Here is a 26,378-nt window from a genome sequence, read left to right as displayed (position 1 = left end):
GTTCAAGTATCAATATTCTGGTAACCCTCCTACCAGTTACAACTAATTAAAGAAAAGGGTAAAAGTGGTAGGTAAACACCTTTTAGTTTCAAAGATCTTCCCAATAGTTACTTACAAAGGCTAAGATGTGAAACTTCACAGGGAACCCCTGGCAGGCACTACCTTAAAAAGGACAGACTGAACCTCTCTGAGGACACTTACTCTAAGCCTGTCAAAAATGCAAACTTGAATCAAACTGAAAGCAAACAGACAAACCCAGATCTGGGGACCTTCTAAAAAACTGGCCATCGACAGTCTCAAAAAATGTTAAGATCAGAACAGAGGCTAGGACAATGGGCAGAGACCTCAGAACTGTCACCACCATCAAGGTTTAGCACCAGCTGCACGCTTGGGGCACACCTGGGCTTTGTTTTCTACAAAAACACTCCATATGGTAACATGATTATTTTATTATACACTTTTTATAAAAAGTCCAAACACACACATACCCTCCCGTTGTGATCAGGAAGGGGGCTCACATCTTTAATGTAGACTGCCCATCTTCTGAAGTAGGCCATATATTTGTTTTTACACAAGATACTTCTTTCTCTCCCCTAAAATATTTACAACCCAATTACACGCACGCGCACGCGCACACACACACACACACACACACACACACACACACACACAAAATGACCTGTAAAGGGTATATAAAGACAAATGAGATTTTCTTGCTCTTGTTATAGTACAATCACTTAAGATGTCTAACATACCATAAATGTAAGAAGGGGGAAAAAAATCACCTTAATTAAGGAATGGAATGTTTATGTTACCTGCAACTAGCAGCAGGCATATTCGTTGTCATTGGCACCTACTCTAAATTAACTGGTTTGTAGGGACATGAGCACATGAAACAGTGAGACAACATGTGCCAGGCATTGCTTGTACTTGTTTCCAGAAGGCACATGTTTCCTGCACTCTTTAATAACTAAAGACAAGTTACAGGAAAACTTAGCATTTAGATTCTGCCCACTTTGAGGTATTAAATGCATAAGGAAAATATTAGTTATGTCCAAGTAGCATGCAATAGAAATATTTTTAAACCAACATGGTTAAGTGTTAAGATTTTAGAAATCAAAATATTTATTCACATAATTTTTAACTAAAGTGAAAGGTAATAAATCTTCTGTGGTAATGATTTAAGTGCAAGTGATACTGGCTTTCTTTCACATTCATGTCCTTCATTCATAGAAAAGGCAGATCAGTTGTTCTTGAACAAGTCAATGCAGCTCTGCAGGAGGGAGACATTGTTCTGAAAGAAAGATAAAAGTCAAGGTAGACCAATGAATCTCTGGAGTCCAGACCTCCTACATATCTCTAAGAATTCAAATCAAAACCACTGACAAGCTTTTCACAAGAAATTTTTTTAAAGCCAGTGCAAAACTGGGTTGGTCCTTTTCTTCATTAAATCACAACTGAACGTCAACCTACGACCTGTACCCTCTCCTTCTGAAGGTTTAAGACTGCCGCCTGGAGAGGCTCAGAGCTCCACCCAGGTTTGTTCTCAAATGCATTCACACTAATTTTGCTTATTGTGACTTAACCTAAATGCTATTTAAGATTTGCGTTTTGAAGTTGAAGGCCTTGAGAAGACCAGATAAAAAGGTGCTAATTTTAAGATTATAAATGATAAACATCCATACAGAACTTAGCACGAATACCATTACAAAATTCTCTTTAAAGGAATTGAGAAAACTCAGAACACCCAGAACATTATGGGTACGATTTACGTATACATGACACTCTAAAACCACAGATGAAAAAGTCGTAAGACAATAGGACTTGGACTTAATCAAAAAGTAAATGTTGTAGTCAAAATAAATAAATTCTAAGTACATATGTATGTTCAAAGTCTTTCTGCGTAAACAAATGTTGATTGGCCAGTGACAGTTCTCTCCTACAGCAGCTTCCTGCTGATCCTGCTGCCCTGGGCCAGACAGCACTTCTAGGCTCCCATGCACTATACTGCAGGAGCCAGGCCCAAAAACTGAGTGAATTGGTCTGTGCACCTAAAAGTCCTTAAAATTTCCTTAGTTTTAGTATGTACCCAACACTGAAGACCATTTTTCTTCATCTTTTCTGTACCAAATTAAGCTACACACATTAAATATAGAAAGTTCTCCCTTTCTAAATAAGAAATCGGTATTAGAAGACACTAGTATGCTCTTCTCAAAAGCAGTATTTCATCATTATCTTACAGAATTTTAGTTTGCAGCAGAAAAAAATATTCCAACAAGTAACTCCCACCTATGTCACAGGAGATTAAAACCACAAAGGAAACCCCATCTGCCCAATGACATTGATATGGTGAACTGGGAAATAACTTGGGAAGGGGGAAACCTAAAGTTTCTGGCTTAATTTGAAGGAAAACACTCACCCTGGCATGCTTTATTTCCAGTTCAGACATTTCAATTAGATTCTTTCTAAATGCTGCCACTCTCTTTCGTTTGAAATTGATTAGTTCTAGAAAAGAAAGTTTACCAATAAAAGCTGAACAATTCTTAGGCTTAACCCCAAATATCATTCTTGCATATAATCTCCAGAGGCAAACAAGTTAAGACCCATTCATCACAATGTTCTACAGAATAGTGTACTTTTAAAAAATAAAATATACCTAAGTTTACATTTTTAATAAAGAGTATAAAAATCTAACACAGGGACAAATCTTAGGCAAGAACGACAGGCCTAAATTGTGCATTCAACTTTGCTTTGTTGATTTTCTTTAATCTCCTCTCAGTTTGTCAGGGCTACAAAACTCTGGCCTGTATAATAACCTAAGATTTCAACTCAGTAGTTTCAAAGTCTGTTCTTTTCCTTATAAATCTTTCCTTTTTGGTGACACATCCGAGGGCCGCTGAGAATTGCCAAGCAGGGAGACCCCATTCCCCAAAGAGAAGACTACAATTTAAACTCCTGTTGTGAAAATGAAACACTATCTCCCAGATAAAGTCAAGACATATTCCCTTACTCTGGACTAGGTTAAGACAAGAAACTCCAGGCTATGGACTTGGATTTGGGTTACCACCATGGACTCATGATTTCTGAACAGAGTGAGTTAGTTACACACCCCTCTATTTCCTCAAGGTCCTAGAAGCAGACATATCCCAGGAAGAATGAGCAGAGCACTCACATCTTGTCACAATTCTGTTAAGTAAACAGAATGTGGGCTTCTGGAAGAAATGGTGATATCCAGGGCTAAGGAAGGACAGAAAACCTCTCTACTCTGTTCAAAACACTGGCGGATATATCATAAGCACACACCAACCTAAAGGTGCTTCTCTTTAAGTCTGGACAAATTGAGCACCAACATAAAAAGAGTACAATAATGAATTTAAGAACTATTTTCAAAAATAGAAACCCACGACTCTAATAATGACAAGGAATGGAATGTGGGAAAGAAGGGAAGGCTTGTGCTTAAAGGGTAATGATGCCAAGGGCTTGGAAAGAGAATGCTAGAACTGGCGAAGGGGAATCACCTCTCTCCAGAACCATCACAGTAAAGGCTGGCTAGGGCAAGAATCAACACAGACTAAAATTTAGGGAGAAGGTATGAGATCAAGGGCAGGCTATTGGCAAGGTCTTAAATTATCTCCCCATACATTGTTGATTAGTGACATGGGGGAAAAAAAACTCACTACCTAGTGGAGAAACTGGGCAACACCTTGATTGGGTAATCAAATTTAACACCACAAATAAGAGGAAAACGGAACAGAACATGCCTTCAGATATGACACCTGAGAGACATATCACTCATTATTCTGCTGGAAATGCTTAAATACAACCTATTCATGAGAGAACAGCGCATCCAAAAATGAGGAACACTATTTGAAGAGAAACTGTGGTCCCTAAGAAGGGTTCCTTTCAAATTAGAGACACAAGAGCTATGGAAACCTAATGGGAACCCTATATGGGAGAATGTTATTGGGATAAACAAAATGAGACTATAGAGAACAGGTTGGAAATGTATTGTACCAAAGTTTACCAAAATCAGTAACTGTTTAGGGATCAAAGAATGATACACACAGCTTAACTTCAAGTGGTTGGAAAAAAAAAAAAAAAAAAAAAAACCCATGCCATGCATTTATAAATACATACGTGGCACCACGTGTGCATGTGCAAGTGGTGAAACAGAAAAGGAAACTGGACAGCTAGGGGATTCGAATAAAGAATGTATGGGTGTTCTCTGCACTACCTGCGCAACTCTTCTCTGTAAGCTTAAAATTATTAACTAAAAAGCAAAAAGTAAAGAATAGCCCTGTTTAACCTTCTTTCGCAGATTCAGAAAGCTGTTCAAATTTCTGGCAGCATTCCTGCTGATGTGACTCAGCCAACTTGACATCTTTGCTTTTCAACCGGGCCTTATCCAAGGCTTTATTTGAGTTCTCATAGTCTGTGAGGGCTTTGGTGCGTCTATATAAGAGATCCTGAGAAGAAAATTAACAGATATGACATGGTAGTTAAACTTATCCTGGAAAACCGTCAGAGAACAAAACAGGAAGACTAAATATCTAAACTACTCTATTAAAAAGCAAACGATGAAACAAGGCCCAAGTACCACAGAGTCAATGCACTGCCTGAAATGTCAGAAGGCAACATCTAGTTCACTTCTATTTCCCCCTTCCATTATGAGATTTTTTTTTTTTAAATATCAAGATTAGCCTGGGAACAGCAATCCTTACCACACTGTTGAGAGCTTTTTGGAATTCTTTATATGGACCAAAACAAAGACAAAACAAAACCCCAACAACTGAAATCTCTAAGGACTAAGTCATTTCCATGATTCAATCATGGAAAGCAATTTCAGAAAATTAATCACCTTATACCGAAAGCAAAGCTGGCCATGTCAAATGATGCTGCTAGAATGCAACTGGGCAGTGAGGCAGAAAAAAACATTCTACTAACCCCAACAGCCACAAGCCCATGTCTGAAATCTGTCAGAGGATTTCATCTGAAATAAAGACTATTTGCAGTCTTCAACAAAGTACAAGTTACCTCCGTATTTAAAGTAAATATGGGAGTTTGACATACAAGTTACGTGTTTCTGTGTACACTCAAAAAACTTGTGCATCATCAGCTCTCAATTCCATTACAGTACAAAATAAGAAATATAGTCTAAAGCACATTTAAAAAAATACCCAAATAGAAGACTAAGGAAATAGACCAAAACGACAAATTAATTAAAAATGAAAACTATGAGGAAAATAATGAATTTCTACTTCCTAATGACACCTCTAACTTTATGTGGCCTGATTATATACATTTCATAGGAAAGTAATTTAAAGATTCCTGTTCAGGGCAGTGTTATCCCCTGCAAATGCAGGTTTCATCCCCCAAAGGTCATCCTGCTTACCACTTCGTCTTGTTTTTGGTAAATAATGGTTAGACTCAAAAACTGCAATTCAATAAAAACACACAAACCCTATCTTTTTTTTCCCTCAGAAATAGTCCTTTAGGAACGTATTCCATTACACCCGTATACAGTAAAGTCTAATTCCCCAAATAAGTATCTGTCCACTTAGCACCACCCCCTACTGATGATACAAACTAGAGAAACAATGCCACAAAAATGTATGTTACTATAGAAAGCTTTCAGTCTGAAAATGGAACCACAGGCTATGAAATGGAGATTCTCATGCACATGCCCTCCAAAGAATGGAACCTAAACTCTAAAGGACTTATTTACAAATGTCCAATTTATAGGCGACCCAGAAGAGAGACTTATCTCCTGATTGACCAGATCACTCACTCACTTCTTGGTACAAACATCCTCAAGCCAATGATTGTACTCATCAGATTCTGGCTGGATGTCCCTCTCTTCACATTCCTAAACACAAGCCCAGGCCAAACCCTTAAACGCACGTGCCCATAGCTGATAGCATGTGTTTCGGGCACTGCAATTCCTTTGCTATTCCAGAATCAACTCAATTTCTGGTCAAACTGGTCTCAGTTTACCTCTTTATTCATTTATTCAATCAGAGTTTGTTATACAAACAATCCTGATAAATTCCTATCTTCTTTCATTTTTGACAAAAAGAATTCCTCTGTAACATGAGACCTCTTCTGGGTCACAGCAAGGTGGTCCTGCCATTACTCCAGCAAGTTATAACGACTCCTGCCTTACCTTAGCAGCCTCTATGTTGAGCATATAGTATCGGAGAAGCTCTGTCAGCTTTAAGTCTTCATCTGAGGAGACTCGACTTTCTACTTTCTATTTAAAAAGAAGTAAAGGATAAATAAATAAATAAATAAATAAATAGATAGATAGATAGATAGATAGATAGATAGATAGATAGAAGTAGTAAAGGTCACCATCATCTAAGCAGAAATCTACAGATTAAATATTATGAAGACCAATATAAAAATGCTTACCCTAAGTTTTTCAAATAGCTCAGCAACCTTCAATAGGTACCTGAAAATATACACGTGATTTTGGTTTAAGGTCTTAAAATAATGTATGAAATAGGACCTTACAGGACCATAAGACATGAATGAGTGAATGTAGGAGTCCTAGCCTTTGGTGCTTTAGAATTAAATTATCAAAGCAATACTTCATCATCAATTGGCCCAACCTAGTAGAGATGATGGTAACAGAAAAGAGCACATTTACGTAAAGTGCTACACCTGCGGCTATCAGCCTCTCTTGGTAGCTAGCCCCTCATTCACCTTGCCATGCAGTGTCCCAAAATGGTCTTTAACCAATGTCAGCTATGTTAACCAAGGACAGATTCTAGTGAGCTGTCAGAGCTGTCACTGTGGGTGTCTCAAAGACCTAAACATGCTATTTAAATGAAAATAAAAATTTTTAAAAAGCTGCTTTAATTTGGGTTTTGATGGGACTTCCACCTTCAAATCAGAAATACTACCACCACCTGTTATACCAAGTCCTAGGTGTTAGGTAGAATGCAGCTTCACACCAGAAATGCCCAGGATGGAGAAACTATGAAAAATTCATATAAAAAAGACCAAAAGCAGATGGGGTCATTGCATTATCCTTAAGACCATGGCATTACCAAATGAAGCACCATTTGACAGAGAATATATAAGGCAAGCCTCATAGACAACTCCAGAATTAAATCAATAAAATAAAGGCTTTGACAACAGCTATCCTGTTTGGTACAGAAGTGCCCCCTGATTACCCTACAAACACCTTCAATGTTTCTATGTTCAGAGGGTGTGCAAGATTTGAGTGCTGGAGACTATTATCTAGTCTTGATGAGCTGATACTCAAAAGTAGAAGTGAAACTATACAGTCATTCCTCATTATACCACCCAGGAATTTTCAATTAAGGGAGAAAGGAAATGCTTTTCCATCAAAAACCTACTTTTTGATGACTGTTGGCTCTTCTAAAGCCAGGCTATGCAGGCAGGCTGCAGTGTGGATATAGTCATCTGCAACATCTGCAGAAACAAGGACAGCCCTTTTTATATGAACAGAGCTAGCACATTAGCAAAGCTAAGTGGCTGGTGGGTGAATGGTATTTACTTTTATGAGATCGAGTCATTTTGTCAGCTTTTGCACATGAATCCTTGATCCTATTATAATAGTTAATGAGGAAATTCTTCTCTTGCTCAAAGAAGTCATCTACCTCCTAAAAGAGGAAAAAAGAAATTTAAGAAGCCAAACTTTTAAAAATATGAATGTATTTTGTATTAGAAGGAACATTAAGGAAATAAAATAAGTTCATGCATAAGAACTTGAACCTCTATGGACCAGGGAAACCCAAGCTGACGAGACAGCATTTCATATCCAAGATTAGGAGAACTCAAGTGCTGTCAGGAAACGTCAACAGAGAAAACCATTTTCAAGAACCATTCAACAGTGTCCCAGAAAACTCTGGTATTCTCTGACATCCAGCAATCCTGGCAGATAAGTGATTCTGCCTGGTAGGCTGCAACCTAACGGTGGATACCCACATATGTGCATATGGGTGGGGGATATACTTGGTGGGTGCCAGTCAGGGACGGATATACAGGTGGGTACAGGACAGCCCCATACACCTTAAGAAAGCACCAAGGAGAAATTACCCTCCAGTTTCCAAATTTCTGACAATGGCCTCTACTCAGGAGCACCTGTATTCTGGGCTCCTTGCTCAAGCCCTCAGCAAGTGGCAAAATCAGACACAAAATGGTAACTCAGTTAAAAAGTGGCTGGGGGCTGAGAAGTGAGGAATTTTCACCTATGAGGGTAATGAAACACTTGTATAGTAATTTAGTCTTTTAAAACAACTCTGTCCAACAGAAATAGGTAAGGTAAATAGGTAAAATAAAAATTTTTAAAAAGCTATTTAGAAATTTTCTAATAGCCACATGAAAAAGTGAAACTTTTAGTATCTTTACATTCTTTTCTTCCTTAACATTTTACACATAAATAAATGTGCTATTTAGAAATTTTCTAATAGCCACATGAAAAAGTGAAACTTTTAGTATCTTTACATTCTTTTCTTCCTTAACATTTTACACATAAATAAAACTAAAAATCTGGTGTGGCTTGGACTACCAAAATGGACATTGTAGTTCTGAAGAATGGTATGAAATATTAATCTTGTAGCTTTTCTTATTAAAAAATAATTGAATAACCACTCTATTCACAGAAAAGGAGAAAACAAAGAATTAAGTGTGAGAATGTTATCCCCTTCTCTTAAAAAAAAAAAAAAAACACAGGGTATTTTAAGCATGTAAGTGAAAACTCAAGGAATAGATAATAACTAAAATTTGGAAAAATTATTTTTATTTCTGTGAAGTTTTAATACCATATTTCACAAACATCTCTTGTGAAGAAATAAAAAAGTCACGTATTCACATGAAGTCAAAGTTTCCTATAACAGCTAAAAGCCCTTACCTTAACTCCAGAAAAAAGGACCTCATCCGCACTTTTCACCACACTTTTGAAAAAGCCACCAAACATCTCTTTGGTATTTTTCCGCCTAACACTTAGCTGAAAAAAAGACATAATAATACTACTAAAAAAAAATCCCCAAAGAACAGTTTATGGTACGCATGTTTCTCTAAATACTTTAAGCCCGAAGTACCTTCCAAGTGATACTGTCTACTAGCATAGGCACACACATGAGACACCTTTAATTTAGCCACCAGGTCTAAAATACAAATAAACAAGAGTGCCTGGGTGGCTCAGTCAGTTAAGCATCTGCCTTAGCTCAGGTCATGATCCTGGTATACTGGGATCGAGCCCCACATCTTTGCTCTCTGCTCAGTGGGGAGTCTACTACTCTCTCTGCTCCTTCTTCCCCCCATGCTCATGCCAATTCACTCTAATAAACAAAATTTAAAAACAAAACAACACAGAAAAAACACCCCACACTACAACAAAACAAAACAAAACCACAAATCAACAGCAAAACCTAAGCACAGTCTTAATTCTAAAAGCACGATCTAAAGGTATTTTGGAAAAATAGTTGGCACCAAGTCTCAGTGGCTTTTTTAAAAAAATCTTTTAAAGTAGGCTCTACACCCAACATGGTGCTTGAACTCAGATGCCAAGATCAAGAGTTGCGTGCTCTTCCAACTGAGCCAGCCAGGCGTGTCTTAGTGGTCTTTAAAACCTTGGCTGAATTATTGTACTGTCCTATGCTGTTCACTGAACTTCATGGGTTAGAAGATACTGAGGAAATTTTTTTTTTTAAGTAAGAGCTTGCCTTGGGACGTCTGGGGGGCTCAGCAGTTAAGCGTTTGCCTTCAGCTCAGGGCATGATCCTGGAGTCCCAGGATGGAGTCCCACATCGGGCTCCCTGCTTGGAGACTGCTTCTCCCTCTGCCTAGGTCTCTGCCTGTGTCTCTCATGAATAAATAAAATTAAAAATATATATATAAATAAGAGCTTGCCTCAAACATAATCTTAAAAACATAAAAAAAAAAAATAAAAATAAGGCAAAACCCCTCCCAACAAACAGGTAACCAGGAAGAAAACAAATGTGACCTGAAATTCCTCTTAATCCCAAAACTGGGTTGCTTGGGTGGCTTAGTCGGTTGGGGATCTGATTTCAGCTCAGGTCATGATCTCAGGGTCCCGACACTGCACACCCACCTCAGGCTCCCTGCTCAATGGGGATTCTGTATTCCCTCTGTCCCTCTTCTCGCTCTTTCCCCCTCTCAATAGTCTTTAAAAACAAACAAAAATCCCAAAATCAACAGAGAGCAAAAAAACTGGTCCTTAGAAAGGAAAACAAGTAAAAATCTTTAAGCAGCATTTTATAAAAAGGTCTTAAAATGTATCTATGGGGGAGATGGAAACAGTATCTAAAAAAGGATTCCATTTGCCATTAAAAAATTCAGTTATTTTAAAAGTCAATTTTCCAGAAAATGTATCAGGTCATCAAGTATGTATTTTTATTTATTTTAAAACAATCTCTAAAAAAATAAAAAATAATAATAAAACTATTATTAGCACCCAATGTGGGGCTCAAACTCAGGACCCCAAGATCAAGAGTTGCATGTTCTTCCAACTGAGCTGAGCCAGCGAGGGACCCCCTCAAGCATATTTTTAAAAAATAGTCATGGAGGGGGTAGTTACCTGGGTGGCCCAGTTGGTTAAGCATCCACATCCAGCTCTTGATTTCAGCACAGGTCATGATCTCAGGGTTGTGGGATGGAACCCAGCATCATGATCTGTGCTAGGAGGGGAGTCTGCTTGGAATTCTCTCCTCCTCCCTATGCCCCACCACCACCCTCCATAAGGGAAAAAAGGAAAAAACTACAGTTATATACATTTTCACTGGATCATGAAAATGGGAACAAAAATGCCTTACATCCTGATCATATTCCAGGAACACATGGAAGTTGCGATCTTTACTGAGAACAGGGTGAGAAGAGAGCCGCTGCAGAAAGACTTCATGGGAAGATACAGTCTTCTTAAAGACCGCAAGATACTCACTGGAAAAGAAGCACACAAGGCCATCAGCTGGCACCACTTGACTAAATGACCAGTACTGGTCCAGGTTATCACCACCGTTCTGCTCATGCCACTAAGCAAAACACCTGAACCAGACCAAAACATTTTGGTATAACTTTTTGTCTAATTAGTAACAAGGCATCTGCCATTTGGGAGCCTATGGAATAAATCAAAAATAGGGAAAAAGTAGTATTATAATTGGAGTTCAGACAGCAAGTCTAAAAGCCCAAGCCTACATGCAATTATTACTAGTATTTAGCAGCCACAGAACATTGGTTTCTGTAGAACAATGAAAATCCCTTTGTCCTGCAGTCACATACACAGCAGTGAAGTCTATTAAGGCTTGTAATTAACAGACATTATTAAAGTGACTTTATCTCAATCTAGGCATTGAAAATCACTCAACTTCTCAATGGTAGGACTTCAGTCTGTTGCATTCAGTACCTTATCCTCAGAACAGGCCAATCAGGTACTACAGCATTTTACAGGATGACTTAGTACCTGGAGGCATGTGAACACTGGCTCTACACAATATGGAAGTGGGGCGCAGCACAGAGGACAACTGCTGCGATGGATACCACGCTGATGGTATAGAGGGGAGGGAGTACAAGGAGTACAAGGCAAATTTCCTAAGCAACTTTAATGCAAATCCCAACTGGGATACATTTTTGTTTGAAATAATTATAACCCAATTAAAATATGCTTCCTAGGGACCTGGACTTCTTTCAAACCATCACTATGATTATTATTCAGAATGCTTCTTTGTGACAGCATCATTGCAATCTAGTTTCAGCTATACTCCTGGTAACCAAACTTCACAGAATAAGCCTTTGTACATTAGCAGCAGCCTGAAGAGTTCTTTATCTATAAAGACACAAAGGCTTACTTCTTCACTATGACAGACCAGCATTCCATAACAAGTATGGTCCACGTGGGGGAAAACAATCAGTCTATGCAGTATAAGTAGCCACCAGGGAATTAACATCTGAAGTAAAACTGCAAAATACAGTTCTACAAGAAAGCACTAGGCAACTATTAACTTCCATACTTTAAGAAAACTGCCAGGCTTTCCTGATTTCTGTACACATCACTACTTGTTCTCAAAAGATACAGCCTCATCAAGAAGATCCACTTACGCTTCCAGCTCTTGCTTCATCTTAGCAAATTCTTCTTTGGTCATAGATCCTTCACCCTCTCCCAACTTCTGCATCTTTTCTCGAGGGCCATCGAAGTCAGGCTTTGTAGGAGCAGGTGGGATCTGTAGGAGAGGCAGGTTAACTCGCGAGCATTCCCGCTCCAGCAACCATCTTCCAGTCAGTGCCAGTGTATAAGGAGGCAGCCGCCAGCCCAGTGGGACTAACAAGTCAACCTCTGTTTTTCTCTTAACTTTATCCCTTTTGGCCATTTAAAAGAAGTCTCCTCCACACAACTGGGCACTCAGATTATAATCATTTGTTCAGGTCACCCATTATGGATGATTTTAAGGGGATAACCGTGTTTTCAGCCTGGTCAATGTCAGTTACATATATACATATATGTTTTATATATTATATATTAAAATATTATATATTAAATATTAAAATATATTAAATACCAATAATTAAAATTATTAAAATATATTAAATTACATAATTATATATTAAATTATATATTAATACACATGCTTTATATATTATATATTAAAATATATAATATATAAAACAATCAGTGCTAAAATGAAATCGAAGCACCATTAAAATTTGTCTCTGCACACGAAGGTAATTTTTAATTCCAGAGGATAATCAAAAGATTCCAATTTTAAGTGAACACAGTATTCTCAAACACAATCTTTAATACTACTCTTTTGTACTTTTGTCAGCACGACTGCTTCCTTTACTCCTTGAGCAGACTACAACACTTTTAATAAATCTATTGTACACCATCACCACTACTATTGTTTCCATAGAAATCAATTCTACTTGACGCCTGAGGTAAAGTACCAGAAAATATCAAACCCAAAGGTAGAGAAGATTCAAACTATGAAACCATTTAGCCTCTTATATTGTTCAGGTTGTAAGACTATGTGCTTCACCTCACAGCTATAACCCAATTCTTATGTGTTTCAGCCTTTACCAATAGCACATGCTCTAGCTGGTAGATGAAATCAGACAGTTTTCACAATCTATCATAAAAAATGTTTTGGTAAAAGTCTGTTTAAACAAAATGAATAATAAGGTAGAAGAAACTGGCTTCAGTACTTATTTGATTTTCCAACATACACTTACAATAAGCCCAGCATAGTCTGCAGTTTCAATAAGAGTGTCATGTAGCCACACAAAGTCTTCATGTTGCCTTGTAACAGAAAACTCTGGGCTCTGAAACGTGGGCAGCGTGGTCTGTAAAGAATAGAGTTAAGAAGTTAACTGGTAACCACCACTTTTTGATAAAGTGGGTTGGGTTTCCCGGGCTGCCCCATGGGAACACTCTGCATAACAAAACATTTCAGTGAGACCCAGTAAAGAACAAAGCAACACATGATCTCCCCACTAAAAGTCATCACAAAAGATTCAACTTGTTCTTTTAAAGAATTCTTTTCACAAAACTCTACCTCTAAGTCAACTCAGGCAGATACAATCACGTAGCTAATCAAGCCACCAAGGCATTAAGAGAGGATCTTACAGATAGCAGGTCCATATGCTGGATATGGCACGTAAGCCAAAAGCTTTGTATAGCATCAAACTGCCTAATTCAAATTGTGCCTCAGCCATTTATTTTACTTAAACCTGAGGATAATGCAGTATCATCACAAGGTTATTATAAAGAGAAAATTAATCTTTTTTAAAGATTTTATTCTTAGGAGACAGCGAGCGAGCGGCAGAGACACAGGCAGAGGGCAAAGCAGGCTCCCTGTGGGGAGCCGAATACCAGAATCAATCCCAGGACCCCCAGATCATGATCTGAGCAGAGGCTTAACCACTGAATCACCCAGGTGCCCTATAAAGAGAAAATTAAATCCATGCAAACCTTTTTAACAATGTCTGGCATAAGACAAAGATTCAATACATTTAAATTACATTTACTCTCCACATTTTTCAGATTGGCATATTGCCTTCCTCAAAAATGTCAATTTGTGTATGGGATACTTCGGTGGCTCAGTGGGGGAGTCTGCTGGAGATTCTGTCCCCCTGCTAGTGCTCTCTTTACCTGAAATAAATAAAATCTCTAATAAACTTTGGAGGGACGTCTGGGTGGCTCAGCGTCAGGTTAAAGTGTCTGCCTTTGGCTCAGGGCGTAGTTCCAGAGTCATGGGATCAAGTCCTGAATCGGGCTCTGCTTTTCCCTCTGCCTAGGTCTCTGCCTCTCTCTTTCTGGGTCTCTCATGAATAAATAAATAAAATCTTAAAAAAAAAACTTTGGATAAAGAATAAAGTGTTTTCAATCACAAAAAAAACAGGAGGGGGCAAAGGCCAGTAACTTACTAAATATGGGAAAAAGCAAGCACTTCTCACTCATGCAAATAAAAACAAAGGTGGAAGATTTCAGCTGTGCAGGTAGGTGGCTCTACACATCACTATGCCTAGTTTGTTTCCTCATGGAGAAGAGTATATATAAGCCACACAAACATCAGCAATACTCACAGCCCTAAGGCTTCACACAGTAGAAAATGCTGAAGCAAGAGCTTATCTGATGCTCACTACAAGCCAAGATGAAGATGAGGGGTGTTCTCACTCAGCAGTAGTGCCATACTGCAAACAAGCAGCAACCATTTCATTCAAGACATCTCTTCTTGCCCACTGTGAATCATAAAGATGCAATGCAGCATTGCTTTAATTATTTAAGTCATTCTGTCACTTACCTTGGTGTGCACTGTAAATTTGACCTTATCTCTCTCACTGAGTGCATCAGGTATGTCAATCTGAAGTGAGGGATCAACATTCAGGTCCACAGATACAGATCTCAGCTGAAATACATTTTTTGGCTATTAGTCTCAATTTTACTGTAGTGTTAAACCACATGATTCTATGTCTATGTGAAAAATACATTTAACCAAACAAATACTTCAACTAAGGTGGCTTAGAGCCAGAATGAAATCTTAAACTTCTCACATATATGCCCCAACTACAAAGAATATTCAAGAAGCATTACCAGAGAGGACACCACTGAAAGAAGTTAGAGAAGACAGAACAGTCATGTGGTATGGGATTCTGGAGAAGAGAAGAAAAACTAGCTCAAGAAAACCAATTTATATTCAGGAATTGTTTCAAAGGGAGGAAACTAGACACAAGGTGTGGATTATAAAAACAAAGGCCTCAAAATTAGAGAATCCCATTGTGGTGACACAGGAGGACAAGTGTGAACACTGCCCTGAAAGCAAAAGCAACTGATTTTGTGATTTGGTAATTCAGAGGAAAAGAATACCCAGTTTCTTTTTGCCAGTTTAAGTATTTTGGAAGAACTAGACTGTTTGGGGGGGAAGGAATGTTAAAATGATTTACCTACTAAGTTTAAAATATGATAAATTTCCTAATTCTTTTTTTTTTTAATTTTATTTATTTATGATAGTCACACAGAGAGAGAGAGAGGCAGAGACATAGGCAGAGGGAGAAGCAGGCTCCATGCACTGGGAGCCCGACGTGGGATTTGATCCCAGGTCTCCAGGATCGCGCCCTGGGCCAAAGGCAGGCGCCAAACCGCTGCGCCACCCAGGGATCCCCAATTTCCTAATTCTTAAAGCATATAAGCTGATGGTCACTCTGAAGATCTGACACACAGCATGACAGTATGCAGAACAAGCAGCTCATCTCCCTCTCACCCAACTAGTAAGTGTCACAACTTTACATTACTGAACCTAGAGAATGCCAAGTGAAGACTGGCATTAATAGGATTACAGAACAGGAAATATGAAAGTATTTCCCTTTGGATTCTTTGCTTCAAACTTAGAAGCTCAACACCAAGGTTTAACTTCTGAAACTAGAGTATCTGGTTCAATCAGGTCTATAAACATATTCATATACAAAAAAATGGATTACTGCTCTATCTTGGAAGTAGTCAGTACTCTCCTTTTCCTGAGAGCACTGCAACTCAACTTTAAATTGCAAAAACCACTCAGCCCTAGAACAATAACTCTCCTCTAATAAGCCTCAAAGAATAAAGGATAAGTAATTCTTATTCAAAGAAAGACTTCAGGTATTAATAGGACCACAGCATACTTAACAGTCCCTGACATCTGAACCTCAATACACCTTCTAAATGGATTCTTGATGACTCCCATGAAATATTTGCTTGTTTGGCTTAATTTTCACATGTCCGTTTATGAAACCTCTGCAGAGATAAAGCCTCAAGGTCAGGGATACTTAATTTTACCACATCTGTGACTCTAGCACTGACATATTTCTGATAAAAGCTTCCTTCCTTCTGTTCATTTCCTACTAGGCAAATACGTGTTGGAAAGAAAACACCTCAAAATACTCACAATTTTTTTTAAAAAGTACACACAAAATTTGATTGCAGAGAATACTGACCATCCCACCTATCTTATGTTTGTACTCTGTAGACCAGAAAATAAAGTAGGCCAGATGTAAAAGAGGCAAGAGACACTGCTGGAAAGACAGGGTAGCCCGTGGGACCGGTCAAAGGTGCATTTAAACAACTGCTGTTGGGATGCCTGGGTGGCTCAGCGGTTGAGCATCTGCCTTTGGCCCAGGGCGTGATCCTGGAGTCCTGGGATCGAGTCCCATGTCGGGCTCCCTCCATGGAGCCTGCTTCTCCCTCTGCCCGTGTCTCCGCCTCTCTCTCTCTCTCTTATGAATAAATAAAATTTAAATAAAGAAAAAAAAAACTGCTGTTTCCTAAGATTCATGAAGAATCCCAAAGAAGTCACAAATCCTGGTTTCTAGCCAGCTCTCAATTTCTGAACACACTGACGATCCCATTTTAGCTCACCACAAGTAAAGCCTACAAACTCCACACGAGCTTTTTGAGTTAGGATTGACGAGAACCCAAGAGGAATGTAATCTAGGAAATGGGGTTCAATTAAGCACCACAGCCAAAGCTGCAATGGACTTTTCCAACTGCTTTTTGTTCCACTCAAATTATTCTGGTTTCCTCTCTTCCCATACTCTCAACCAGAGAGGTAAAATCCCAGACTATTTATTACTACCTTCCTTTCTTGTCAGCATACAGGTATCATTTTTTTGCAGTGAAGACAAACAGTGAAAACTACCAGAGGTTTCAAGGCTTTCCACCATAGCAGGATTATCAAGCATCCAAGCTTCACCAGCCAAGTAATCATTTTTGCCAGGACACATCACCCTAGAAAGGGATTCAAACAAAAACCCAACCACCTGATATGATAGTCTTAGCCAAACACACATACAAAACAAAAAACACCAAACAACAACAACAAAAACCAAAACACACCCAGACAATACATTAAGTCTGCATTTGAGCCTTAAAGAACTGTTGTCTGAAAAAAAGATTCTAGCATAATTCTAAGCATTGAGGCCATCACCAACTCAAGAGTCCTCCCCCCCCCCCATTAAATGAACTTTCTTGTATTGAGGAAGCATAGAACTCTCCAGATAATAAAGCAGATACATCATCAAGGAGTAAAAAGTTCTGAAATGTTCAAAGCTCCTAAGTCAGCATTGTATCCTAACTCCAGAAGCACAAGTATGATTAAAAGGTCAGCATTCCTTCTTCTGCATAGTCAACAAAACACTCCACAGCCCCATGCCACAGTACTTGCTAAATAAACCACCAAGATGGAGGGTATAAGGAGATGGCATCTCTCCATAAACTTTCCCCCATTCATCCACCTCCACCCCCTATTCTAAGTAAGTATTCAGAGTACTGCTTAGCAATGCAGGCCAACACTGTCAGTCTTTGACTTGAGCCACAGATGTCAAAATACCTAGAATGGCTGTTTTAAATCAGCAAGGAAACAGACTTCAGAACTATCTGACCTAGGCATTATTTTTTGTTTCCCAGTTCCCTTAGGTACCTGAGAATGGAATTTAAAATGTATCTACTCTCAAACAATGTAGTTTTAAAACTTTCTTTTGAAAAAAAAAAGAAAACAAAACTTTCTTTTGTAGGTTTCTACTGCATCACATATCCAAAGTTACAGACAGGAGTTTCCGCCCCCAAAGTACTTCCCTACCAGATTCTTTTTTTTTTAAACCAGATTAATTCTTACAGTTAGGATTACAATAATCTTTATGAGAAGGGTAAACAAGCACTGTTCCATTTAGAATGCAAATTTTAGCTGTTTTTTTAAAAATCGGAATGCCTAGTAAAAGAACCTAGAAAGGAAAAAAACTGATTCAGAATCCCTGTGCATTCCCTCACCTGCTCCTCACCTTTAGAACTGGGGTGATGAGCCTGACACTGCTACAGAACAATTCTGCAGAGTCCTGAGATGCTAAGGACTACTTTTGGTCCAAATCTTACTTATGATTCACCCTGGTACAAAATACCACCATCTATCTGCAAAGCTCCTTCCTCAAATGGTTTAATGGCTTACAGATGGCAAAGGGTACCTATGTGACTGGACAACACAGAAAGCTAGATTCTGAAATTCAGAACCCATAGGGCGAATAGGAGAAAATACTTACAGAAGTTATAATAAAGGTTAGGGTGACTACAGATTCCAGTATACATTAGCGCCATACAACCAAAACGACAAGACAACACAATGGGAAGAAATTATCTCCCAGTAACTGTTCTGCTAGAATGGGGGCTAGCTGAAAGCCATTTATTACATGAAACTCTGTTGGGGGCAGGGGATGGGCTAAATAAATGATGAGTATTAAGGGAAGGCACTGGAAGGCACTTGTGAGGAACACTGGGTGTTATTCTAATCGATGAATCACTAGATTCTACTCCTGAAACCAAAGTTACACTTTATGTTAACTAACTACAATTTAAAAAAAACTTGAAAATTAAAATAAATAAAACCAGTTTAGCACACAGGAAGAAGTTGAATATGCTAGCATATGTGACATAATGTATCTTCTCAAACTGTTTATTTCTCTTAAGGATTTTGCTTTATCCTCAATAAAATGGTCTAGGAACTAAGACCTGTATCAGGGAGAGGGTCAATATGACCCATCACTCATGAATGATCTTTTAGCAGCATGGAGCCAATAGAGGCAAGAAGCCTGCCTTGTAAACTAGATTTTAATTTTAATCACGAGAACCAAGAAACAGGCTATTTCAGCTAGAAAAGTATGCATACCTTGACTAACCCAATACTCAGTAGTGAGGAAATAAATCAAAAAATACTCAGCTGCAGACTTATTCTAGATTTGCATTAGTTCCAAAAACAAGACTCACATGATCATACTTATAGACGCTTTGCTACCGTTTCAATTCATTCATAAGAAGTACTGTATTAGAAATTCTATTACCATACCCTCCTTGAAACCCCTCTTTAAGATTCAAGTATTACTACTCCCAAGTGTTTGTTACGGTTTTCTTCCATCCTGAAGGGTAACTAAAACCTGCTTATTATCTGTGTTCAGTTCCAGCTTTTTATCATAGCACTGGTGCATGAAAAACAATTCAACCAACTGTAAGCAATGTATAAGCACTGCTTTTACAGATACTTGTCTTCATCTCCTGGATCTCCCCTTCCTGGAATTCAGGGCTGCCAATATTAGTCCTCAAAAATAAAGGAATCGAAGACTTCTGGAAAATTTCAGTCTATGAACACAGGTAAGAAGTACGGAAGTTAGTCAAATGCTTTCAAAAGTATATAAAGGGCTGCAGCAAGTGATCAGATTTCCACCACTCATCTTGGTGAGATGGGACCCAGAGGGACCCCATCCCTACTGACACCAACCATTCTAACCAGTAGTCTACCAACACACAAGCTGTCCACGGTAGACCACCGCAAACTGCAGGGCATTTGGAGGCTACGTAGCCCCGAGTTCCTAGAACAGGAACCAAGGCTTGGAAGAAGGTCAGTACAGTGCACTCAGCGAATGGATAAACTGAATCATCACTTCACAAAGCTGCAACCCTATGAACAAGTCAAATTCCAACAAGGAATCAGAGATTAAATTGAAATACTGGCGTAAATACATTCATTTCAAGAAACCCACCTATGTGCCAGATACCTGAATTATTTTTCAAATTAGTTCACAAAGCAAATGGGTTGAACTGTATGATCTGTAATGATCTTCTAGCAGAGTCTACTCAGAACGCAATACACAAATGCTGCAGAGGAGGAGGTAGCACCAACAAATCCATTCAAAGCTCAAGTCCTCTGCCTCCCCACCAAGGCTGGGTCCAGCAGTTCCCAGGTCTATCAAGTCTAGGGCCCTCTGAAACAAACCTGACATTTTATACATTAGTCCTGTTGATGAGGGTGTTTAGAAACATTCATTACCCAATCCTCAAGATCTTACTTTATGATCAACCCAAGATGAAATGGACATAGGTTTAAAAATAAATTTACTTTCGCCACCACTGAAGATGGTTCAACAGGGGCAGAGCTGAGTTAAGCTTGTGTCATCTAAATTTGAGATACAAATGCTAGCATACAAAGAGAAGGCAAAGGCAGCCTGTTTCATGGTTGGATTTCTGCTTTGAGTCAGAGGTAAAGCACATTTCCCAGATCATTCAGATGTAAAGTTTACAATACCTTATTTACCAGCTCCGTGTTTCCATCCGCATAACGTTCAAGCTTTGTAGTGCTCTCCACGATAGGTCAAGCAAAAGCCTTGGAAACTGGGGACATCTGCATTTGTACTCTTCACGATTTACAGACTAGAATGAAAACTTACAGGCCTGCCCCCCTTCCCCCAAACAAGCAAATCATAAACTCTTCAGGCAGAAAATGCACACCACAGGTTAACATAAGCACCTATCTTGAGAAAATTACCCTCTCTCTCTCCAGACCACAAGCAGTACCTTAAAAGGTTACACCAAATTTGTGAAAGGAAAAGCAGGAGGGATCAAGCCAAACACCCAATTTCTTGGGACACTTGGGTGGATCAGCAGTTGTGTCTGCCTTTGGCTCAGGGCATGATCCTGTAGTCCCGGGATCGAGTCCCACATTGGGCTCCCGGTATGGAGCCTGCTTCTCCCCTCTGCCTATGTCTCTGCCTCTCTCTCCGTCTCTCATGAATAAATAAATAGTCTTTAAAAAAAATTCTTTTTCTTTCTCTAAAGATTGTATTTATTTATTCATGAGACACAGAGACAGAGAGAGACAGAGAGAGAGAGGCACATCCTGGTGGGTCTCCAGGATCACACTCTGGGCTGAAGGCGGCGCTAAACGGCTGAGCCGCCCAAACCGCTGGCTGCCCAAAAGACCCAATTTCTAAAGGGAAGGAAGTTCAGTCCTTTCTCTGTTCCTTAACTACAACTTACACAATCCCAACCCCCCCCCATGTATTTATGATTTGCATTTGGGGTATGAAACCGCAGACGAATTCCACATCCCTCTCTTAGGGGGAAGATCTCTTAAGAGTAATTATTGGCCAATCATAAATAGGTGTTAAGAGATGAAGAAGCAGCTTTTTAGAAAGCTAGATCATGCAGAGAAATTTCAATTTATACTTGTGAGGGGCAGCCCCGGTAGCGCAGCAGTTTAGCGACGCCTGCAGCCCAGGGTGTGATCCTGGACACCCTGGATTGAGTCCCATGTCGGGCTCTCTGCATGCAGCCTGCTTCTCCCTCTGCCTGTGTCTCTGCCTCTCTCTCTCTGTCTCTATGAATAAATAAATAAAATCTTTTTAAAAAAAAATTTATACTTGTGAGAAGTTTGCCACGTTCACAGGAGGCAAGATGTCCTACAGCGGTCTTCTTACGGTTTCAAAGACTGAAGGCAGAATTTTATAAAGCTCTAAAATACTTTTCTCAAAAAAAACTGGGTTCATTACAAGTTAGGTTGCTTCCTTAAATACTACCTAACTGCATGAGCCTTTCACCATAGCCATTTGAAGCATGGAGTGCTAACCACCTACAGAACTACTCTTGTCTAATTTCCTCAAGCATTCAAGCCCCGACAAAGCAAAGATTTTACCCACAGCACACTTCTCTGTGAGCTTGCATCCGGGTCCACAATGCTCTGAGAGCAAGTGCTGTGTCAGAGCCTTTGCAGTCTCAGGTTTCCAAAATGGTATTGAACTCCACCATGGTAAACACACAGCTGACCTCATAACCTTCAATTGTCCAGAACCTGCTAAGAAAACCATATTTTACCATCTTTTGGTAAATATGGTTCCTCAAAACTGAGGAGAAAACTAATTCCAGACACGGTCAACAATGCTTGTTTCATACAGCATATTATTTCCTTAGGATTTATCAATCCTAAATCTGACAAAATTTGAAATGGATTAGCCTCTGGAACATGACCTAACCCACACACACCATATCATCTTAGGGAGAAAAATTAACAAGTGATTCTCAATCAAGGTACACTTGACAATGCACAATTTTACTCACTACTGGAGGGAAGGGAGCAATCACCTAGTAGAGGCCAGCAATACTGCTGAACACACTGCAATGCACAGGACAGTTCAGAACAAAAAATTATCAAGCCCCAAATGTCCACGGTTATTTAAGTTGAGAAACGCTGCTTTACACTAAAGCTCTATATTAGATGTTTAGGTCTCACCAAATGAGAACTTAATCTCAAAATCTAGATAATTCTCCCTTGACCATTTCTTTTCATAGCCAAAAAAATTTGAGCAGATTATGACCTGCTAAACTAGAATTCACAAATAAGGATAAGACATGATGTACAAGTTACTGATCCAGAACTAAGGTCTGGGAGGCTCTGATTAAGTCCTACTTCTGGAGCATAGAAAATTAAGGGAAAAATGATGTCAACCATTTACGTATTAACTTCAAGTCCACAAAAATTAGTAAATGTGGACTTGCTACATATCGTTCAAAGTTCAAGACTGTTCCTTTTTGTAACACAAATTCTAAGTCACTCTTCACCAAAGCTGAGAGTAGGGTCTCTACAACTTCCACACCAGTTAAACACACACACACACACACACACACACACACACACACACACACGGCACCTGGGAGGCACAGTCAGTTACACGTCTGACTCTTGGTTTTAGCTCAGGTCATCATCACAGGGTCCTGGGATCAAGCCCCACACTGGGCACCACACTCAGGGTGGAGTCGGCCTGAGATTCTTATCCCTCCTTCCCTTCCCCGTCTAAGATAAATAAAACTTTTAAATAAGTAAAAAAATAAAAATAAAAAAACAACTACCTGCAAGCTAGAGCAGCACCATAAACATTAATGACTGGCTGAGGAGACACCATCCACCCAAAGTCCACAAAACCAACTAGTGAAAAGGTCAAGCTATAATAGCGGTAGTGGGGAGGGGGTATCACCATGCACAGCTTTTCTTAGGTGTTAAAACTTAACCACTCCAGCAGCAATTTAAGATTAAAAAAAAAAAAAGTGGAGAAGCAATCAGGACCTACATTCAATTTACCATAGGTCTGCTAGACTAGCAGGAAAGAGATTCATCACCTTAGAAAGATATACAATGAATCTGTTAGTAGAAACTCAAACATGCTGCCCACCTATTTTAAGGACTTCGGGGGGGAAAAAGGCAGCCCAGGTTAACTATTTCTGCAGAAACAACTTTCTGCATAATCTTCAATTGTATTCCCCTACCCACAAAAAACTCCAGATAAATACAATCTTTCCTATCAGTAGAGGAGTTAAACAAAATCAATCCTGTATCTTTTCTCCCAAACTGCTTTCTGGGAAAAGAGATATATCCTTACACCCTCAACTAATGGATATAACTAAACGGAAACGTCAGGCTACCAGATACAAACCAATATGCCTTTTAGTTTTGCTAAACAAGCAGAAAAGAGTACTTACTACTCAAGCATTCAAAATACTTCATTATGTTCCCTACTTTATTAGTGGATCTAAACTCCATGAACCCCCATCCTCATGTAAATCCCTAAGTAATTAGGGGGGAAAGTTTATACGTAAGACATTTTTTTGTAAAAATATAAAATAATTCAGTTGATTAACAAAGCTATATTATGGAAATAGTTTGCCGAAGATTTGACTTCCTGTTATTTCACATTTGTCCCAAACTCCCTTTTGCTGAAGAGTGAAAACCACCTAGACTTGATCCACAGCAGAGCTACTAGCATCAGACACAAGAAAGCAAAATGAAGCCTAAGAGTAATATTTTATTAGGCTTCATTATTTCCCGATTTCTATAACTTAAAAAAATAATCCTTTCCTGTATCCACTAAAACAGAAGGAAATAGCCTTTACAATCCTTCAATTCTGTTGGGAGCATCACAGTGGTAGGAAAGTTATTTTAAAAGCCAGCTACAGGGGGATCCCTGGGGGGCTCAGCGGTTTAGCGCCTGCTTTGGCCCGGGGCGCGATCCTGGGGTCCCGGGATCGAGTCCCGCGTTGGGCTCCCGGCATGGAGCCTGCTTCTCCCTCCGCCTGTGTCTCTGCCTCTCTCTATCATAAATAAATAAAAATAAATATCAAAAAAAAAGAAAGCCAGCTACAATATACTGTGGTAACAAACAGGTCAGTTGAAGGAGTTAAGTCCTTTCAAATAGCTGTATGAAACAGATTCCGGATCAAGAGGAGAGGTTACCAGGTGGGGAAAAAAATACTGCTGTCAAAAATCCCTGAATTTTTTTTTTTTTAAGATTTTATTTATTTATTCATGAGAGAGAGAGAGAGAGAGAGAGAGAGAGAGAGAGAGAGAGAGAAGCAGAGACACAGGCAGAGGGAGAAGCAGGCTCCGTGCAGGGAGCCTGACGTGGGACTCGATCCCAGGTCTCCAGGATCAGGCCCCTGGACCCAAGGCGGCGCTAATCCGCTGAGCCACCAGGGCTGCCCCAATCCCGGATTTTCTATAGAGAAAACTACAGACCGCTACAAAGAATCATGATCTCGAGTTTCCACTTCTAGTTTGGTCAAAAACAAAAAGCAGAAAACACTACTTCCTTCAACTTGGGGTGTTTAGATCTCCTTCGCACATAAGGCTGCATCTCCAGAACGCAGCACGGATACTCTTGTTGGAAGAATCCAGCTGGCTGTTACCCGCGGCACCCACTACACGTGCGGCGGATCAAAGGTTGCTTTTAACCTCCAAGTAGATGTAACTAAAATGCCTCCCAGATTACTCGCATTTGAGAACGCTCTGTATTCTTAAGATTTTTTTCATTTTCTGTCAGAAACACTTTCCTGGTGATGATTTTGCACTAACGTGGCTCGTACCCACCTCTATCAACTGTGAAACTATCAAATGTAAATGACCAGTGAAAGTAGAGACCTCTCCTAATCGTTAAGCGGCTACAGTAACCTAAACTTACTGCATTAGTTATCTTTCAGACCTCAAGATTTAAGGGGCGTGCGGGCAGCTTACATAAGCAGTTTTTAGAAGGAAAAAAAAATAGTTCAAATATCCGAGCACCTACTAAGAAATGGCAGAATTCCCGCAGTGACGCATCTGGTGCTTATAAAGTTCTAAAGATGTTAACATGCTTCAGATTTGACTTGATGTAATTTCCCCAGTATTTGGGCCAAAAAGAGCTTGGGGGGGGGGGCACAGCTCGAAGGCAACAGAACCAAAAGCTGCCATTTACTGCACGTCAAGCGGGTTTCAGATTCCCCGTCCAGTCTTTACAAAGCCGGAGGAGTTTTCACAACTTTCTCCGTGAGAGCACGTCCTCGAGCCCCCGAGAGGAGCTCCGGGGACTCGCCGCGCGCCCTCCTCAACCGGATCCCCGGCCGGTCCTGCGACGCCGGTTCTCGCCTCGGGTCTGCGGCCCTCGAAGAGAAGGGAGCAAAGGGCGCGCGGGGTCCGGGGAACGGCCCTCGTGGGGACCCAGGGCCGCACGAGCAGCCCCCGAGCGACGGGGGAAGGAAGGCGAGGCTCCAGGAGGTCGGCAGGGCCTCCCGTCCTGGAGCATGAGGGCGAGGAGGGCCTCACCTTGCTGCGATCCTCCTCTTGTTGCTGCAGCAACTCGGGAACCGCGGCCATGGCGACGCGGGCCTCGAGCGGGGGCAGCCTGGCTGTGCGAGGAAAGAAGAGGCTGGGCCGCCGCCGCCTCCGGAGAGCCTCACGGGGGCGGCCGCGGCCCCGCCTCCGCCAGCCTCCCTGCCGATGGCAGCAGGAGGCCTCCGGACTCCGCCACCATCCCAGCAGCCCCGGGAAAGGCCCGCAGCGCGCGCCACGTGCTCCCCCAGAGCGGCCTCCCCTCCCCGCAGCCGTCCATCTTGGAGCCGGGCAAAAAAAGCTATGCGTGGCCTACCCTCGCTCCGGGCCACGCGGAAACCGCCGTCCGCAGGGCCGCGAGAAGGACTCGGAGCAAGGAGCACTCCAGCAGCACGGCGCCTCTCAAGAAAGCCCGCGCTCTCGTGCGGGGGAATTTATCACTCAGCCAGAGTCCAAGATGGCGACGGGCTGTGACGT

At 40.3% G+C, this 26,378-nt stretch overlaps 1 protein-coding gene and 1 non-coding gene across 8 annotated transcripts; both read right to left on the bottom strand.

Annotated features, from left to right (window-relative positions):
- Positions 1–431: 431 nt before the first annotated feature.
- SNX5 (sorting nexin 5) lies at positions 432–26,373 on the bottom strand. 7 transcript variants are annotated; one of them, XM_025469220.3, is made up of 15 exons: positions 26,218–26,265; positions 25,896–25,978; positions 21,967–22,118; positions 14,784–14,888; positions 13,213–13,323; positions 12,085–12,206; positions 10,806–10,929; positions 8,882–8,977; positions 7,526–7,631; positions 7,365–7,440; positions 6,412–6,451; positions 6,164–6,250; positions 4,307–4,466; positions 2,420–2,505; positions 432–1,294 (listed from the first exon to the last, which is right to left on the bottom strand). In XM_025469220.3, exons 3-15 carry the CDS (start codon positions 22,096–22,098, stop codon positions 1,244–1,246), a joined length of 1,296 nt encoding a protein of 431 aa, XP_025325005.1. In that variant the 5' UTR covers positions 22,099–22,118; positions 25,896–25,978; positions 26,218–26,265; the 3' UTR covers positions 432–1,243. The 7 variants fall into 7 exon arrangements, with proteins under 7 accessions (XP_025325005.1, XP_025325007.1, XP_025325008.1 ...); XM_025469222.3 differs by lacking the exon at positions 21,967–22,118 and having other exon boundaries at positions 26,218–26,358; XM_025469223.3 differs by lacking the exon at positions 21,967–22,118 and having other exon boundaries at positions 25,896–25,974; positions 26,218–26,343.
- Positions 19,703–19,940, bottom strand: LOC112674340 (small nucleolar RNA SNORD17). The gene has a single exon (XR_003145388.3). It is a non-coding gene; the product is annotated as a small nucleolar RNA SNORD17 (small nucleolar RNA).
- Positions 26,374–26,378: the final 5 nt, after the last annotated feature.

The sequence above is a fragment of the Canis lupus genome, chromosome 24 (genome assembly GCF_003254725.2).
Source record: "Canis lupus dingo isolate Sandy chromosome 24, ASM325472v2, whole genome shotgun sequence".
Classification (NCBI taxonomy): Eukaryota; Metazoa; Chordata; class Mammalia; order Carnivora; family Canidae; genus Canis; species Canis lupus.
Note: the sequence above shows the minus strand (reverse complement) of the source record. Positions and strands in the feature narration are given on the sequence as shown.